Below are 18637 nucleotides of genomic sequence, written 5' to 3'. Positions count from 1 at the left end.
TCCCTCCTGCTTCAACATTTCTTGACAGATTCAAACCTTTCCAGTTACGAAAAAATTCCACACTCCACACATTCCCGCATAACCCAAATTCCACATTTTTACTCACATTGACATTCTACATTCCTTCCACCAACATTTGACTGATTCAAACCATTCCAACAATAACATTTTTCCACATTCTCACATGACCCAAATTCCACATTTTTACACATTCAAATACCCACATTTTCCCCACATGCATACATTCTACATTATTCCTTCCTCCAACATTTCTTGACCATTTCGAACTGTTCCAACTATAAAATACAACCCCAATTCCAATGAAGTTGGGATGTTGTGTTAAACAAAATAAAAACAGAATACAATGATTTGCAAATCATGTTCAACCTATATTTAATTGAATACATTACAGAGACATTTAATGTTCAAACTGATCAACTATTGTTTTTAGCAAATAATCATGAACTTAGAATTTTATGGATGCAACACGTTCCAAAAAAGCTAGCACAGGTGGCAAAAAAGACTGAGAAAGTTGAGGAATGCTCATGAAACACGTGTTTGGAACATCCCACAGGTGAACAGGCTCATTGGGAACAGGTGGGTGCCGTGATTGGGTAGAAAAGGAGCTTCCCTGAATTGCTGAGTCATTCACAAGCAAAGATGGGGCGAGGTTCACCTCTTTGCGAACAAGTGCGGGAGAAAATAGTCCAACAGTTTAAGGACAATGTTCCTCAACGTACAATTGCAAGGAATTTAGGGATTTCATCATCTACGGTCCATAATATCATCAAAAGGTTCAGAGAATCTGGAGAAATCACTGCATGTAAGCGGCAAGGCCGCAAACCGACATTGAATGGCCGTGACTTTCGATCCCTCGGGCGGCACTGCATCAAAAACCGACATTGATGTGTAAAGGATATCACCACGTGGGCTCAGGAACACTTCAGAAAACCAATGTCAGTAAATAGGGTTGGGCGCTACATCCGTACGTGCAACTTGAAACTCTACTATGCAAAGCAAAAGCCATTTATCAACAACACCCAGAAAGGCCGTCGGCTTCTCTGGACCCGAGCTCATCGAAGATGGACCGACGCAAAGGGGAAAAGTGTTCTGTGGTCCGACGAGTCCTCATTTCAAATTGTTTTTGGAAATTGTGGACGTCGTGTCCTCCGGGCCAAAGAGGAAAAGAACCATCCGGACTGTTATGGACACAAAGTTTAAAAGCCAGCATCTGTGATGGTATGGGGCTTCGTTAGTGCCAATGGCATGGGTAACTTACACATCTGTGAAGGCACCATTAATGCTGAAAGGTACATACGAGTTTTGGAGAAACATACGGTGCCATCCAAGCGACATCTCTTTCACGGACGCCCCTGCTTATTTCAGCAAGACAATGCCAAACCACATTCTGCACGTGTTACAACAGTGTGGCTTGGTAGTAAAAGAGTTCGAGTACTAGACCAGCCTGCCTGCAGTCCAGACCTGTCTCTCACTGAAAATGTGTGGCGGATTATGTAACGTAAAATACGACAATGGAGACCCCGGACTGTTGAACAGCTGAAGCTGTACATCGATCAAGAATGGGAAAGAATTCCACCTACAAAGCTTCAACAATTAGCGTCCTCAGTTCCCAAACATTTATTGAATGTTGTTCAAAGAAAAGGTGATGTAACACAGTGGTAAGCATCACCCTGTGCCAGCTTTTTGGGAACGTGTTGCAGCCATAAAATTCTAAGTTCATGATTATTTGCTAAAAACAAAGTTGATCAGTTTGAACATTAAATGTCTTTGTAGTGGATTCAATTAAATATAGGTTGAACATGATTTGCAAATCATTGTATTCTGTTTTTTATTTGTTTTAACACAACGTCCCCCCATTCCCCAAATTTTACAAATTCCAGTTTTCACCCACATTTCGCATTGCCCACTTTAAAATACCCCAATTTTTTTCCCTCCTTCCACATTTCTTGACCGATTCAAACCATTCCAACAACAAGATATTTTCCACTTTCTCCATATTTTCCACATTACCCGAATTCTACACTTTTCCACATTAAAATACTCTGATTTTCCCCACATTAAGACAAATTCTACATTATTCCCTCCTGCTTCAACATTTCTTGACTCATTCCCCACATTCTCACATGACCCAAATTCCACTTTTTTTTCACATTTTACCAATTTGAAATACCCACATTTTTCCTGCTCTGATTTCAGCCTCTCAAGTGTAAATATTCTGGTTTCTGTAGTCCATGAAAGCAGACTGGTTATCTTTTGTGTTGAATCGCAATGAGATATTAGCAAACATCTGCTTTTACTTTGGACAAGAATAATCAACAATGTTGCCTATTTTCTGACATGTTATGCACCAAACCAGTAACTCAATCATAATTAATTTATGGGAAAATAAGTCACTTTAATCTATTATGAAAATAATTATTTGCAGCCATAATATGAATAACCTGTAATTGACGTAGTTGAATCTGAAGCAGCCTCAGAAGTGATCTCAAACTAGTAGCATTAATCAGTACCCAAGAAATAGCTGTCAATTTCTGAATGGTTGGTGATTATAACATTGCTCCCTCTCAAGATATTGCTTCATTTGGTTTTGGTTAAACATTAAGCAATACCAAATAAACAACAATAGTCAGTTAATAGAGTAATTGGGAAAGGAATTGCAATACTTCAATGTAAAATCATTTTTTATCTTATTTAAAGAGTTAATCGACACTGATTCAAAAAAATATTCGCTAGTGACGACTATATTTAAGGTTGAAACTTTTTTTTGGGGTGTATCCACCATTTGTGAATTTGTCCTGTTCACGATGGGTTTTACTGTACAGTATTCCAGAATGTTCCACTGACTGTATACACCAGACTGGAGAAGAATTGCGAAGATGTGTTCTCGTGCCTGCGTGGGTTTTCTCCGGGCACTCCGGTTTCCTCCCACATCCCAAAAACATGCGTGGTAGCTTGATTGGAGACTCTAAATTGCCCGTAGGTTTGAATACGAGCGCAAATGGTTGTTTGTTTCTATGTGCCCTGCGATTGGCTGGCGACCAGTGCGGGGTATACCCCGCCTCCCACCCGAAGATAGCTGGGATAGTTCCACCAGTGGTGTGAGGGTTCTTGGTTTTAGCACATTCCTACACTTTGCTTATCCCATGCTACATGTTATCATTATGAACATCACACATTTCAACACATTTTAATGTCCCAGAACATATCTGGTGTTTAAATTTGTAGATGTTCAGATACGACTGGCCCGACTAAGAGTTTTTCGAGATATGAGCCGTCATTGGGCTAAATGTTTTGCTTTAACTTGCGAAAGAGATATAAGCGCTTTATGGTGGCAATAATTTAAGAGGTTTCAAGCCACTCCCCGTTGAACTTTACTATCAAACTAAACATAAAGAGAATTACACCTTCTGTATTTGAAACAAGCAAATGCAACATCCTTTGCTCGTTTGAGGACGACCCACTAGAGTAATGCAAGCATGATTGGATAAAGCCATTGACTTGCCAATGTGGGCGTCAATAGTCGCAACTTTATAACCCTTTAAACAATTATTTGAAAGGTGGAACAACATAACACTTGTTTTTCATCTGCAAAAAATGACGGCAACTGACTGAGTAGTAGTACAGGAGAAGTAGTAGTATTTGTTTGTCTGCTTGACTGTATTATACAGTACTGCCTCCCGGTGGCCAAGGTGGGCACACCAGAAGGAGCAGCACACTGAACGGGAACAGGTACGTGTGGAGTCCTTTACACCGCTCTGCTAATGCGGCGAGATTTTAGTAGTCACCAGTGAGTTGCAATATTTTGCAAATGTATCTGTAAATGTAGATATTAGCTAATGTTATCGAGCTACATTAGCTGAATAAGAATATGGAGTAGCAGGTAAGTGTTTTAGCTAATGTTAGCTGCCACATTAGCTGAATATATAAGAATATGGAGCCATGGGTAACTGTTTTTGTGTTAGCAGAGAAGTTTGGAGGAGACTCCACACTGCACACATACATTGTACTGAAATGGATGCAGCATTAGATCATGATGCACAAACCTTTTAATGCTTTACATACTATTTAATTGTGTCACTACTCAGGACAGTAGCTATGGATCCTCTGGGAAAAAGAAGAATTTCCTTCGTGTGGCTTTGGGACATCTTCAACCTTCAAATGCAGCCTCTCCATCGGGACAATGCTAATGTTTGTTAGCATCGACCACTAGCTTAGCACTGCGCTCAAGTTGGCGTCAGCAGTTTGCCCCTGAACTTGGCTAACAAGTGGGACACAACTAGTGTCTGTTAGCTTAAACTGCTAGCTTAGCATTGCAATCAAGTTGGTGCAAGTACATTGCCTGAAATCTGACTAACAAGTGCTAGCTAAGCATTGGCTTAGTACCTGTTTTAAGCAATATTACACAAATACTATAACCCATTTTGTTGGTTAGCATGAAGCATTACATTTTGGTCCAAATCTGAATCAAAATTGGATCCTAAAATCATACATTGTAAATTAAGCAGAATGTAGCATTCTAGCTAAAATAAGGACAAACAAACAAGACCTGCGCCATGTTGTTGTTATTTGAGAAAGTCTCAGTGGAAGCATTCACAATCCAAAATGGTTGTTTTGGTCCTCACAATAACAATCCCTACACTGCCATCTGGTGGCTCGTTCTCATCAGCGCATGTTGGCTATCAAACGCTTTCCACTTTTATTAGTTCAACCTTGGCAGAGGTTCTGAGTGCAGTTCTTCCATTTATCATGAGTGAACTCGCATGTCTGCGGGAGGTTTAATTTGTCAGGACACGACACATTCACATTAACCGGCATGTTAAAAAAAATGCGACGGGAAGTGTGCAGAACTCAAGTTTGCGGTCAGCGTTTCTTGTCTCAAGCGCTGTCCTATCAGGTCACACATGAATGACGGCGTCGTCGTCCTCATCCAGTCTGTCCACGCCCGCCCCGTGGCCCCCTCGAGCACATCCGCCGAGGCCCTCCATGTACCTGTAGTCTCCGCCGCCGATGGCCGTGGCGGCGCCGGAAGCCGCCGGAAGCCAATCCAGCTCGTCGGTCTCGGCACCCCGCATCCAGGGGGCGCTCCGGCCGTCAGCCCGCCGCGACTCGGGGGCCATGTTTCCCTCCCGCCCCTCCCCGTCCAGGTTGACGTAGTGTAAGGACTCCTTGTACAGGGGTGCGCACAAAAAGCTGAGCCGCAGTTCCTCCAGTAGGATCGCCAGATGCTGGAACGTAGGCCGACATTTGGGCACCGGACTCCAGCAGCTGTGCATCACGTCGTAGCTGAGAGATCACATGATATCATCGTCTTTGTTAGGATATTCATGGATCACAAGGTCGCACGGCATCGTTATACGAAGTCATAGGTGAGTCACATGACCAGAGCTGGCAGATCATGGCATCACACGACATTGTTATGACAGCTGTGGTCACATGACATTCAGCCATTGACATTATGAGGTCGTGGCTGAGAGGTCACATGCCATTGTTATGACATCGTCGTCGAGCTGTTATGACATGGCCGAGAAGTCAAATGACAAGGTCACATGACAATGATGTCATAGCTGAGCGTTCACGTCATTTGACAGTTATGAGGGCATGGCTGACATGATACTGTCATGACATAGCTGAGCGGTCACATGACTCATGACATCATCGCTGAGGGTACATGTCATTGTCACGACAATCATAGCTGAGAGGTCGCATGACATTGCCATGACACCATAGCTGAGAGGTCACATGACATTGCCATGACACCATAGTTGAGTCACATGACATAGCTGAGAGGTCACGACATTGCCATGACATCATAGCCGAGCGGTCACATGACATTGTCATGACATGCTTGAGGACTCACATGTCTTGTCTGCACTCGGCAGGTTTTTTGAGGCGTTCTCCTCGAATCAGGTACTCGTAGATCTCGGAGTTCTCCACGCCAGGATACGGCGTCTGGCCGCGGGTCATCACCTCCCACATGGTGACGCCAAAGGCCCACTGACACACACACACGCACGTTCGTTCCCATTGCTTCAGTGAGCGACGACTCAATGATGTCATGTTTGTATGTTATGAGTTCATTGGCCCCTTATTTACTCCCTAATCACTATAAAGGTGTTTTTATATCATGGAATAGATGACTAAAAATACCTTTGTAGTGATTACGGAATATGGAATGAGTGAATGATTTCCAACGCAGTCGCTGTGTTCGGAATGATTCACTCGTTCCCTACGCTCCAATCGCTACATGGTCATTTAGTTGATTTCAGGGCTGAAACGATGAATCCAATACTCAATCACCAATCAGTATACACTGCATACTCGCGAACCTGCTGATTTTTTTCCCAGGTTTTTTTTTTTTTAAGGGAGGGGGGGGGGGCAACCCTGATAACACTTACTGGTGGCTTATCCCCCTTTATTCAAGAAGTTTTGGGGTTTAAAATAAAATGATTTTCAATGGCCATGAATTAGCCGCAAAGTTTGCTATTTGTAGTCTGGATTACCCACGCAGACACGGGGAGAACGTGCAAACTCCACAGACGAAGCGGATTTGAACCCAGGTCCTCAGAACTGTGAGGCAGATGTGCTAACCAGTCGCTACCGTGCTGCAAAATATATATTTTTTTATATGTATAATTGTGATGATTATTACTTACAGCAAATGAAAACCAAAAATCTCTCATCTCTAGAAAACTAGAATATTAGGTAACCAAGAAACAATGAAAATTATTTTGAATGTAGAAATTAGGCAACAATTTGCCCTCAGAAAAGTATTTCCCCCAAGCGTTTAATGAATCTATATAATGTATGAATATTCCAATTGATTGAGATGAACCTGATTATAGGGGAGAACTCCCACACACTACGTTGTCATACAGTGGTACAAAACAGCCGTGATTCTAAAAGCATTGGATGTAGCCCATCAGGAAGTGATGTCACAAAATGTTACTGTTTGCGTGTGCGCGTAGTACCACGTCGCTCTGCGTAGTGTAGACGTTGTCGGCCAAGCTTTCCAAAGCGATCCACTTGACGGGAAGCTTAGAGACAGATCCTTGTCGGTAATAATCTCCTGAGTAGATCTTCTTGGAGAGGCCAAAGTCTGCCACGCACACCACCATGTTCTCATCCAGCCTGACACACACACACACACACAGCAGATTGGTGTCAATCGCCTTCCGTTAGTTCAAGAGGATGCGTGATGAAGGCGGAAGGAAAGCAAACAGAAGAGCATCAAAGAGGACTGACATGCAGTTGCGGGCCGCCAGGTCTCTGTGGATGATGTTCCGAGCGCTCAGGTATTCCATCCCGCGAGCCACGTCCAACATGAAGCGAACCAGCACGGGGGCGGACAAGTCCTGATGGGGACGACACGGCAAGATATGTGTTCAAAAACTCAGGACAGCACCTTTTGTTTGAAGCCACCCACTTTTCAAGTGAGCAAAAGTATTGGAACGTGACTGATGGGTGTTTCTAGTTGCTCAGGTGTTGCCTTTTACATTGATTGCGTAAACATTAGAAAGTGCTTGTTTTTGGCTTGGGGTTTCACCTGTGGAAACTGCATTTGCTGTTAAGCAAACATGAGACCAGAGAGCTGTCTATGGGAGAAAAGCAAACCCTTTTGAAGCTGAGAGAAAATCCATCAGAGCTATTGCACAAATATTGGGAGGAGCAATACAACAATTTGGAATATCCTGAAAAAGAGAGAAACTACTGGTGCACTGAGCAACAGACATCAATCAGGTCGGCCAAGAGTATCAACAGCAGTTGATGGCAGAAACATTGTGAGAGCTGTGAAGAAACACCCAAAGACAACAGTCAGTGACATCACTGCCAACCTCCACAGGGCAGCTGGGGTGAAGGTATCACAATCCACTGTTCGAAGAAGACTGAGAGAAGAAATATAAAGGCCATACCACAAGATGCAAACCACTCATCAGCAAAAAGAATCGGAAGGCCAGATTGGATTTTGCAAAGAAGTACAGAGATGAGCCACAAAGTTTTCTGGACTGATGAGACCAAGATTAACCTCTAGCAAAGTGATGGAAAGGCCAAAAAACACAAGCTCATCTGTGAAGCATGGTGGAGGTCATGTCATGGCTTGGGCTTGCATGGCTGCTTCTGCAACAGGCTCACTCGTCTTTACTGATGATGTAACTCATGATGGTAGCAGCAGAATCAATTCTCAACCCTACAAATCCATGTAAAAAAAAAATGCATCCGAACTAATCGGGAGAAGCTTCATCATGCAACAAGACAATGACCCAAAACACACTGCCAACACAACAAAGGACTTCATCAGGGGGAAAAAAGTGGAAGATGTTAGACTGGCAAGTCAATCACTGGACCTTTACCCAATAGAGCATGCATTTTACCTCCTGAAGAGGAGACTGAAGGGAGAAACCCCCAGAAACAAACAAGAACTGAAAGAGGCCGCAGTAAAGGCCTGGAAAAGCATTTCAAATGAAGAAGTCAATGGTGAAGTCAATGTGTCGCAGGCTTGATGCAGTTATTGCAAGTAAGGGTTATGCCACCAAATATTAAATGTTATTCACCTGAAGTTCATTTAATAATGTCTGTTCCAATACTTTTGCTCACTTGTGGGTGACTTCAAACAAAAGGTACCCGGTCTGAGTTGTTTTACGCATCTAGATGGAAATACCATGAAGTAAAAGCTGGAATTCTGAACTTTTGTCTCTTATTAATATTTTGATTTGAAACCGTAATGTTTTCAGGATACAACAAAAACAAAGGAATTGACCTTGCCGTTCCAATACTTTTGGAGGGGGCTGTAGCTGTGGAAGGTGTGGTGTAGTGGGGTGACATGATTAAAGACCACACTGAAGTTGTGATCCAGTGAGGGTGACAGAGTGAAGTTATGATGTAGTGAAGTAATGCAGTAAAGGTGACATTTTGAAGTTGTAAAGCAGTGAGGGTGACAGAGTGAAGATGTGACGCAGTGCCCTTGTGACACAGTGAAGATGACGGAAGTTGTGACGCAGTGAAGTTGTAACGAAGTGATGTTGTGACACAGCGAAGATGTCGCACACTGAGGATCACATGGGGAAGTTGTGGCGTAGTGAAGTAGATGTGATGCAGTGATACAATGAGAAGGGCAGCGGAAGGGTGACACAGCGACGCTGTGAGGGTGACGGGAAAAGACGCAGTTGGGGCGAGACGTACAAAGGGCCAGTCACCGAGTCTGGACAGGTGCAGGAATGTGTGCAGGTCTCCATGCTTCATGAAGGGTAAGACCACCATGGGGACGGGCAAACGCCGAGCGTGACGTCGGTGCAGACTCACTCCTATTGGACCAAACACACTGTCACGGCTGACCTTTGGACCGGCTCGGAAGTCGCTTTACCAATGAGCTGGATGACGTTGGGGTGATGGAAGTCCTTCATGTAGGCCGCCTCCTTCAGGCACTGTTCGATGTCACCTGACGAGGTGATGTCAGCTGGACACACCCACACGGTGACATCGTCAGGATGTGAAATTTAAACGGGGGAAACGCGGGACTCACATTTCAGAACCTTGACCGCCACCTTCTGGACCCGGGAGTCGTCCGTCTTCAGGGAGGCCTCGCGCACCGAGCCAAACTCACCTAAACACGTGCGCGCTTGTCAGTCGGCTTGCCGGCGACCACGTAACCACGGCGATGCGTGTACATATGCAAATTAACGGTTTGTCACGTGAACACATGATGTTCATGAAGTAAACAGGCGGTGTCAAAGTCATCGTAGTTCAGTGACCGCGCCGCTAAAATATAGCATGCTTAACATCAGAATTTGTAGCTAAAGTACGCTAGGAAAATATTTAGCTTTAATCACTTTTTAAATTATTTTCCAAAAACAACCGCACATTTCTCAAAAACGTTTTGTTTCATTTGTCATCTACATGTGTGCATTGTAACTGATCACAGTGATTGTATTTTAAGGCACAAAATTTGAAGTCACAGGTTTTTGGAACTGATGATTTGCAGTTTCAAATTCAATCAATACATGAAGAACAAGGAAATTTCACCATTCATTTCCTACACAAGCATAATAATTCTCAAATGATCCTTAGTCCCCACCACGACTGTCTTTTGTATGTCAATGTGAACGCGCGACGACGACGCGTGACCACACGATGTGAATATGTCCGCATTTTTTGTGACAAACAATGTGAACGTATGCATTTTTTATGACTTTGTCACATGAATGCATGATCTGCACGAAGTCAACTTATGATGTTGTCACTAAACTTTACACCGATTTTATCGGGCTGATCGGTATCGGCCGATATTTAGCATTTTATGCTGATCGGCTTTAATGTCATAATTGGCCGATCCGATCGATGACGTCGTTGATCGGCAAAAGACGTTTACTCCGCGTCGCCGCGCGCACAGTATATTTGAATCCAAAAGCTAGTTTCTTTTTAGCCTTGTCGTGTGTCTTTTGACGTAGTACTGTAAATATCTGACAGCCAAGAAGTTATTTAAAAAAAAAAAAAAATGTCGGCGGTGTGGGACAGACAACACGTAATGCCAGGATCAAAATGCAAGACAAATCTGCTCGTCAGACTACTGCACTAAAATCTTGTATTTCGATACCACCGCATCCCGTTTTTTACCATCATTGGGCTTTTATCTTGTCAACTCAAATGCGACCGGATACACACGTTACCGTGGCGACTTTGTATTCTAAGGACAAAATGGGGAAAAACGCGTGTTGGTGGTCAGCGGTGCTCAGGACAGGAGAGTACGTTCGTTTAAGGCTCGCTTGAGGGATGTTCACGTACTTTGAATACGATACGGCTCACAAGCAGGCAATCAAATGTTATGTAGCCTAGCAAGCTACTGCTAGCACTGACGGTTGGACGTAAACATGCCGCCGTTCTGTCGAATCGTGCCCTAAAGCTTCGGAGTGGGTGAAGTCATTTCATTAAAAATAAAGTAATTCAATGACAGTAAGTTAGCAGCCATTATTTCTGTCACGTAATGTTGGTTTGACGTGACTGATTAGAATACACGATGTGACTAGAGCAGTGATTTCCAACCTTTATGGAGCCAAGGAACATATTTTACAATTGAAAAATCTCACGGCTCACCAACAAACAAAAATGTCACAAAACGTGGATACATTAAATGACTATTGACTTACTGCCATCTAATAGAAGACCAATCATTTGTTCTGTCTGTCACTCTGCCTCACTGGCATCAATAGAGGAACAAAGATACATTATTTATTGGAAATATAATTTTTGGAGCAATTAAGTAGGATATACAGTAAATGAACAGGTTATTTAAATAGACACATTCCTCCATCTTGTGATCGGTTATCGTTTTTTTTTTTAAACTCATGAATACGTGACATTCTTCAAGTTAACGGTTACCTTTGCCCAGCATGTGTCCGAGCGTCAGCAGCCTCTCTGGGATGAGAACGTCCTTCAGTTTGTTCTTGAGATCCTCACTGATACCCAGACTGCCCACTAGAGGGAGACGCACAACACAAAGAGTTCATCTGATTGCATTAAAACATTCAAATAACAGTGGACATGTCACGTGTCAGTTTGCTTGACAGCAGCCCGTCTCCCTGTTATTTCAACGGGTTTTTATGCAGTTGACTAAAAACTACACTAAAAATCCTGATATAGTGATTAGGAAGTAGGGAATGAGTGAATGATTCGTTTGGAATCATTCACTTATTCCCTAATCACGATATCGTTAAGTCAGGAGTGAAATGAAAAATAGTTTTGGAATACTACTCAGGTGCCGTTAATGACATCAGGTTGCACGTGGAGGTGCAACAATTAATCCATTATCGAATTAATTGGCAACTATTTAAAAATTTTTTATCTTTTAGAGCCACACTCTAACTTAAAATTGTCCAAATCCTCGAAAGGTCAGCATGTCAACAATATTACCTGATTTCTGTCATCCTCCATTAAAGCAGACTGATTATCTTTGTGTTTAACTAAAATAACAAATTCCCAATTTCCTTCTGCTTTTGCTTTGAAAAAAAAAAGCTTAACATTTTTGCCGATTTTCTGAAAGATATCAAAGACCAAAGCAGAAACTGAATCAAACATTTTTTGCACTATCAATTTGAAATAATGTCCTCTTTTTCAGCAAAGAGATGGAAATTTGTTTTAAAAGTTTGTTTTTTGTATCCGATTAAGCGCAAAAATGATCAACAGACTAATCGATTATTAAAAAAATTGTCAGCTGCAGCCCTAGTCACATGACTGACAAATCACCGAAACGCTTGCCTGATCGGCGAACTCGTTAGCGATCGAGTGGAACTCACGCGTGGAAAAATGCGGGTCGCCGGCGTTTCTGTTGAAGGAGCGAGCGGCCGTGAAGGAGACGGGAGTGTCGGTGCCGGCAGGCGGGAAAACCCAACTGGAGACGAGGGGGGGACAAGTGTCACACACACACACACACACACACAAACTGGACTGGTTATTCTGACGACCTCGTGTACCCAAAGTGCCTTTCCTTCCCACGCCGTCGAGCAAAGACGGAAAAAAGCAGCGCCGACACGGTCAGCGCCAGAAGGGCGAAAAGAATACCCACCCAAAGGTGGTTCCGCTCCACGGAGGCGCCCGCAGACGCAGAGCGGCCACCTGCGTGGTCGACGACACGTTCGTTAGCGTGCTTTTGTGTCATTGGCATGTTAGCGGGCTGGCGGCTAACGCACCCGCAGCGGGCAGAACCACAACCGGGGGACTCCAGGGTCCGCATCCGACAGCCGTGCAGGCCGACACCCGGACGGACGCATTGAAGAAGCGACTGCCGCCCGACAAGCGGGCCCACGGTTCCTTGAAGAGCAGCGGCTCCTGGACGCACACAAACACATGCACGCAATACTGGAATACCGGATGGATGGCAAGCCATCGGGGGGCACGTGCACACACGCAAACACAGACACCTCCACACGTGAACACGCACAAACATGTACAGGGATAGGCACGCGCACACACAAACAATTAGGCGCACAAATACAGATACGCGTGTGAACACAAAGACACGTTTGACCACACACACACAACAAAAAAGCATACAGGCACACTTGCACAAAGCCACACACACACAGACAAACTTAAAGAAACAGAAAAGAGACACACACGCACACGTTCACACACTCAAAAACACATACAAATCGGCACAAACACATAAATGACACACTCCCACGAGCACACAAAAATCACACAAGAGAGGCACCCACACACTCCCACACATATGCACTTCACCTGTTGCTCCCCGGCCAGAATCCATTGCACCTTATAGGCCAGCAGCTCTCCCTGAAGCTCCTCCCCCCGGAGCTCCGCCCACTCGAGGCTCAGCCGCTGCCGGGACGAGTCGAAGGTCAAGTTCCTAGGGGCCACCGAGGGTACTGCGGGAACAAACGGACAGTCGTGCGACACGTACGAGCCGGCGTCGCTCGGGTCGCTCACCTGACTCGGGCGTGAGGAAGCGCGTCCAGGCGGAGAAGGGCGACGCCCCCACCTCGTTGAGACAGGCCACACGCACGCTGTAGTTTGAGTGGCGGGTCAGACCGGGGAGGACGTGCGCGTGAGGAGGGACGGGCACCGGAGACTCGGGGAAGACGACGCCACCGGGAGACACGCGCTGCAGCTGAGGGGGAAGTGGACCGAATGACGGCGATGTGTGTGCGCTGCGCGCGTTGTTTCTTATGTAATCTTCTACTTTCTAGCGATGCCGAATTGGGGGTTTTCGTTTCCTGTAAGCTATAATGAGAATTATACATATATAAAGAAACCCAAAAATATTTCACTGTGAGTGCGTGTAGTGCATCTGTATAATAACAGTCAACCATCTTTCCGATCAATGCCAACTAGAACGAGCAGACATTCCAACAGCTTCTTCCCTCTTGCCAGCAACTTCTTCAACAGCTAACCTACAATTCCATTACAACATGCTGGCAATTTTTTGACTTGAGTTCGTCGTCACATTTCTGTGCACTCACTGTAGTAGTCTTTGCATATCTGTTGTTGACCAATACTGGCCACTCATGCCAGAGTAGCGTCTGCTCCATTTGCACACTGACTGAGGAGTATCTGCAACATTCGCACAATCGACATTGTCCCAGCTTATCGCGCTACGAGTCACTTTAAACTGCATACACTCCCTGAAGTCTCGACGCCCTTTGCACAATGCTCATTGCACCGGACTATTGCAATATTAGTCAGTCGAACTGCTCTAAGTGTTAGAGGACTCTGCATCTTTTGCACAATTGTCAAAAAAAATATATAAATGTACCGGCATTACCAGATAACTAGCAACCCTTTATTGCTCAGTGACTGTTTTTTTTTTTTTTTTTTTTTTGTCAATGTCTTTCTGTCTCCAAAGTGTTCTCTGTCAATTGACCGTCTGTTGTCGTACTCGAGCGGCTCCAACTACCGGAGACAAATGTGTTTTTGGGACATACTTGGCAAATAAAGATGATTCTGATTCTGACATTCCACATTATAGTCGTTCAACCGCTAGTGTGCGCGCTTGTGTGTGTGTGTGTGTGCGTGCGAGGTTCTGTGTATGCATACGTTGGCTGTGAGTGTGCGTCTATCCAATATATCCACGTGTGCGTGCGCATTACCTGGACAACGCAGGCGGAAAGCTCGGAGTGACCCGTGAATCCTGGTTGCCATGACAACAAGGCATCATTGCCCAACATCTCAGCAACCTTCAGTCCAACGGGAGCTGCCGGCAACGCTGACACAAGACAAGATGTCTGAACTCGACCCCCCCGAAACGCATGCGATGCTAACGGCTAAGCCGTTAGCCCAATGCTAACGCTAACGCCAGTCTCACCTTTGATGTAGACTGTGCCGGTTCTGGATACAGAGATTCCGCGGGCGTTCCGGGCCTCACAGTAGAACTTCAGCGTGTTGTTGACACCTGCGCACCGACGACACGTCGTGTGATGAGCCAAGTCGCGATCGGAGGTCACGTGACATCGGGATGAGAGCGCTCGTACCCGAGACCCGAAGGACGGAGGGGGACGGTGTGGCGCCTCCTTCCCGGATGCCTCCCAGCCACCACAAAACCTCCACGGGCTCGGGCGGTCCGACCGCGCTGCAGGTCAGGTTGAAGGGTTCGCCGGGAAGCGTGGCCACGTCCTGCGGTTCCCGGACAAAATGCGGGACGCCTGGAAAAGACCAAGACCGTGACGGCGGCGTTTGGGAAAAAACACAGGAGAACGCGTTCCGGCTCACTCCTCACCTTCAACCGTGATCCAGGCCCGTTCGGATGCGAAAGTCCGACCGTGGAAGTCCACCTCGCACCAGTACTGACCCGCATCCTGCTGCTGGACCGACTTCACACTGAAACACAGAGTTGAAGGCTGAGCTAGAACTAAGACTTGGAATTGGAGCAGGACTATTCGATCATATTACGCCGATATTGGCCAACTTGCACTTGCCACTTGAGATGCGATTTTAAGCTTTTGTGACTTACTGATAAAACATGACCCGGCTCGGCACCCTCCGACCTCGCCGACTTTGTGGTACCGTACGTTGCGTCCCGAAACCTACCTTTGCAACATGCTGGTCTCTTGGCAACTCTGACAGCATTCTCTATTTGGGCTCCAGTACTCTACCCGAGGAAATCAAGAGCGGCTACATCAGTAGGAATGTTTAAATCTTGTTTAAGACTCGATCCTTTCACACTCTGGCATTTAGTTAAATCACACGCAGTATGCGAGTTGCCTCTCGCTCTTCCTTATCGCCTGACATCTGGATTTTGGCCTGTTTTACTGCCTTACTCACCAAATCAGAGACTGTTGCTGTATGAATTCTACAACAAGCGAACGGGACAAGATCTGAGGCGGACCACTTCCCCGGAGACGTCGCCGTGGAGGATTCTGCTCCGACCGACCAGGGCCGAGTCCTGAGGCAGAGCCGTTTTCCTGCTTCGTCTCTTGAAATGGACTCAAACGAATGGGTGCAACGAATCATCAAAAACTAATCGAGTACCAAATTCATCAATAATGATTTTGGATATTCGATTAATCACTTACAGATCTTGTTTATCTTAAAATTGTGCAAATCCTCGGAATTTCAGCCTCTCAACAACGGTTAATATTTCTAATTATACTTATTATAATAATAAAGCAGACCGATTATCTTTGTGTTTCATCAAAAGAAGATGTTTGCAAACATCTCCTTTTACTTTGGCAAACGATCAACATTTTTCCCAATTTTCTAACCAACCCGCAACTGAATCATAACCAATTTGGGCATTTTTCTCCGCTGTCAATTTGAAACAATGTCCTGTTTTCGAATAAAGGGGTGAACATTTTTAAAAACCTGACTCTTCTATTCATCGAAAAAAAATTATCCACAGACGAATCGATTATTAAAATAATCGTTAGTTGCAGCCCTAACGGATGTGATAAATGTTGCCCACTCGACATTTATTGGACATCCAGGAGGTTCTGAGAAGGTTCTTCCCTTCCCAGATGGGGTTTGGAGTTTTTCCTTGCCCAGTTGGGGGTTTCGATCAGAGGATGTCGATGATCTTTGTCAACTGTGAGCCTGTGAAGCGCTTTGAGACAATTTTGTGCTTAAGGGCTATACAAATAAACTTGACTTAACAAGGACTGGGACTGAGGTCCTACACAGAACAGGACCAGCAGAGGCTCATAATCCAAAAGTGCACGGAGAGACTGAGCCGGGATTCCAGCGGGATCAACGCGCAGCTGACGTTTCAGGCTGGCAGAGGATTGTGGGAAATTGAGTTCCCAGTCGCTGACTTGAGTTAGCATCAGGCTAACACGGGTGCGACTCGGTGAGGCCGAGCGGCAACAGGGGCGACGGAGAGCGACTCGGCGGAGGTGGAGTGGACACTTCCCGTTCTGTGTGACCTCATCAGGAGCAGCTCAACCAGTGACAATAACCCTGACGCGGCTGCGCGGGTACCTGTGGTAGGTCTCCCAATGTTTCTCCCCGAGCGCGATGAACATCTGGTCGCTGCCGAGGAGCCGCGCGCCGTCCTTCATCCAAACCACGTCGGGCTCGTCCAGGCCCTCCACGGCGCAGCCCAGACGAACTCCGTTGCCCTGAGACGCCGTCCGGTTGCTCGGGTGCCGGCTGAACGTCACGCCGCCTGAGACGCGACGACAACAAAAAGAGCTTATTGGCTGCCATCTTGCTCCGTGGTCGCATACCAGCTGCCAGCATTGGAGCAAATGACTGGAAATCCTTATTAACCGGCCTTTGTTTTCTGTTCTTGGGAGACTATCTTGATTTAGTTGCTCTGCAACTTAGTAGCGATGTTCAATACATCTTCCTTTCACACCGATCCCACGAGTACTTTTGACACGTACAAACAATTTCAATGTACACAACGACAGAATTCGCAATGATCTTTCTTTCTGATGCGCATTACGATTTGCCAACTACCGGCGAGGAGGGGTTACTCGCTGTCAGATATTTGTTTTGCTTTTTTTGCTTTACGTACCGGTTGCCGGCATCGGCAGCCATCGCGAGTACAGCATATCGCTGGTATCGGCCCGATATCGGTATTTGCCAATCCCCGTATGAGTGCAAGTTATCGAAAAACAGAACCCGAACACGAAGAAATCCTTATTGATCTGCCTCAAATTACAATCTCGCTTTATGTTCGCGTCCCGACTGTTAGCATTTGAGCTATTCTCGTCAAAAATGAAAACACACACAAACAAACACACACAGGAAGCCCATCAACATGACATCATCGCGATTCCCGTTCATCCATGCCGGCGAATTTGATGACGTCACCAATGACGTTCAGGAGTTGTTTCATGACTGTTGATCGACAGACACAACGCGAGCGTCACAAATAATGTGGAAAACGAAGACGGGCGGACGAATTTCGAACACTTCGCACCAAGTCAAAGTGCTCGAAAAGTCACACATAGTGTCGAGTACGCGCACCTGCCGTTCACGCAAGCAATCAAATTACCGATAAATGTGCGGACTCACCGATGACACACCAGGCGTCCCGGGCGAGTACCGCGACGAGCACGAGCCTCACGGCCAGCCCGGGCATGTTTGTTTGTTTGTTTGTTTGTGCACGAGAAGCGCACTTTGAGCCCCGGCCGCTCACTCGCGCGCGCGCGCGCACCGACGCTCGTGCCCGCTTCAAACCGACGTCCACTCGCGACAGAAGACGACAAAATGGAGAAGGAAAAACAAGAGGAAAGTTCTGGGATCAAGTTCCTCCGCGGGCGGGGGGCACAAGGGGCCGCTGCCAGTTTTGCCGAGATTGGTGACGTCAGGTGACCGTACCGGATGGGGAATCTTACGCCTTCAAAATAAAACTAGTGTGACGGTCACTCCAGTGGCGCTCAAACTCGAAAAAGACCAACATTGGTTGGCCCAAGTGCTCATCTCCTGAAAACATGCTGCAGACTTTGAACATTAACACTCCATTTAAGTGTCGGAAAATACAACCCAAAAACGATCGCACGCACATGCGTTGTACTAAAAAGTTCAAAACAAGTCGACTGCGCTTCGGCATTGATTCTTTTGAGTCAACGAGAGAGAGCGCGCGTACCGCTAGTAGTACTCGTACCACACTTTGACGACTGCTGGATTATGCTGATCTACAGTATTTTACAAACATTTGAAGGGTTTT

The 18637-nt window shown here is 45.7% G+C and overlaps 1 protein-coding gene across 3 annotated transcripts; it reads right to left on the bottom strand.

The window, feature by feature from the left end:
* Positions 1 to 4782: 4782 nt before the first annotated feature.
* tyro3 (TYRO3 protein tyrosine kinase) lies at positions 4783 to 18303 on the bottom strand. 3 transcript variants are annotated; one of them, XM_061794364.1, is made up of 19 exons: positions 17983 to 18302; positions 16939 to 17125; positions 15242 to 15342; positions 14997 to 15167; positions 14831 to 14917; positions 14616 to 14731; positions 13456 to 13636; positions 13252 to 13394; positions 12699 to 12837; positions 12483 to 12624; positions 12306 to 12400; positions 11392 to 11487; positions 9539 to 9619; positions 9380 to 9472; positions 9199 to 9320; positions 7264 to 7373; positions 6990 to 7149; positions 5879 to 6015; positions 4783 to 5304 (listed from the first exon to the last, which is right to left on the bottom strand). In XM_061794364.1, exons 1-19 carry the CDS (start codon positions 18047 to 18049, stop codon positions 4917 to 4919), a joined length of 2616 nt encoding a protein of 871 aa, XP_061650348.1. In that variant the 5' UTR covers positions 18050 to 18302; the 3' UTR covers positions 4783 to 4916. The 3 variants fall into 3 exon arrangements, with proteins under 3 accessions (XP_061650348.1, XP_061650350.1, XP_061650351.1); XM_061794366.1 differs by lacking the exon at positions 17983 to 18302 and adding an exon at positions 17480 to 17716; XM_061794367.1 differs by lacking the exon at positions 9539 to 9619 and having other exon boundaries at positions 17983 to 18303.
* Between the last annotated feature and the right edge of the window lie 334 nt (positions 18304 to 18637).

The sequence above is a fragment of the Phyllopteryx taeniolatus genome, chromosome 13, assembly GCF_024500385.1.
Source record: "Phyllopteryx taeniolatus isolate TA_2022b chromosome 13, UOR_Ptae_1.2, whole genome shotgun sequence".
NCBI classification, from domain to species: domain Eukaryota; kingdom Metazoa; phylum Chordata; class Actinopteri; order Syngnathiformes; family Syngnathidae; genus Phyllopteryx; species Phyllopteryx taeniolatus.
The sequence above is the reverse complement of the archived record's forward strand: the minus strand, read 5'-3'. Positions and strand labels throughout refer to the sequence as shown.

Coding starts and splice junctions, on each gene's coding strand:
- tyro3 (XM_061794364.1), bottom strand. CDS start 18,049: ATGCCCGGGCTGGCCGTGAGGCTCGTGCTCGTCGCGGTACTCGCCCGG. Junction 13,637..14,615: donor TTTCCGCCTGCGTTGTCCAG/GTAATGCGCACG, acceptor CTTCCCCCTCAG/CTGCAGCGCGTGTCTCCCGG. Junction 13,395..13,455: donor CTTCCTCACGCCCGAGTCAG/GTGAGCGACCCG, acceptor TTGTTCCCGCAG/TACCCTCGGTGGCCCCTAGG.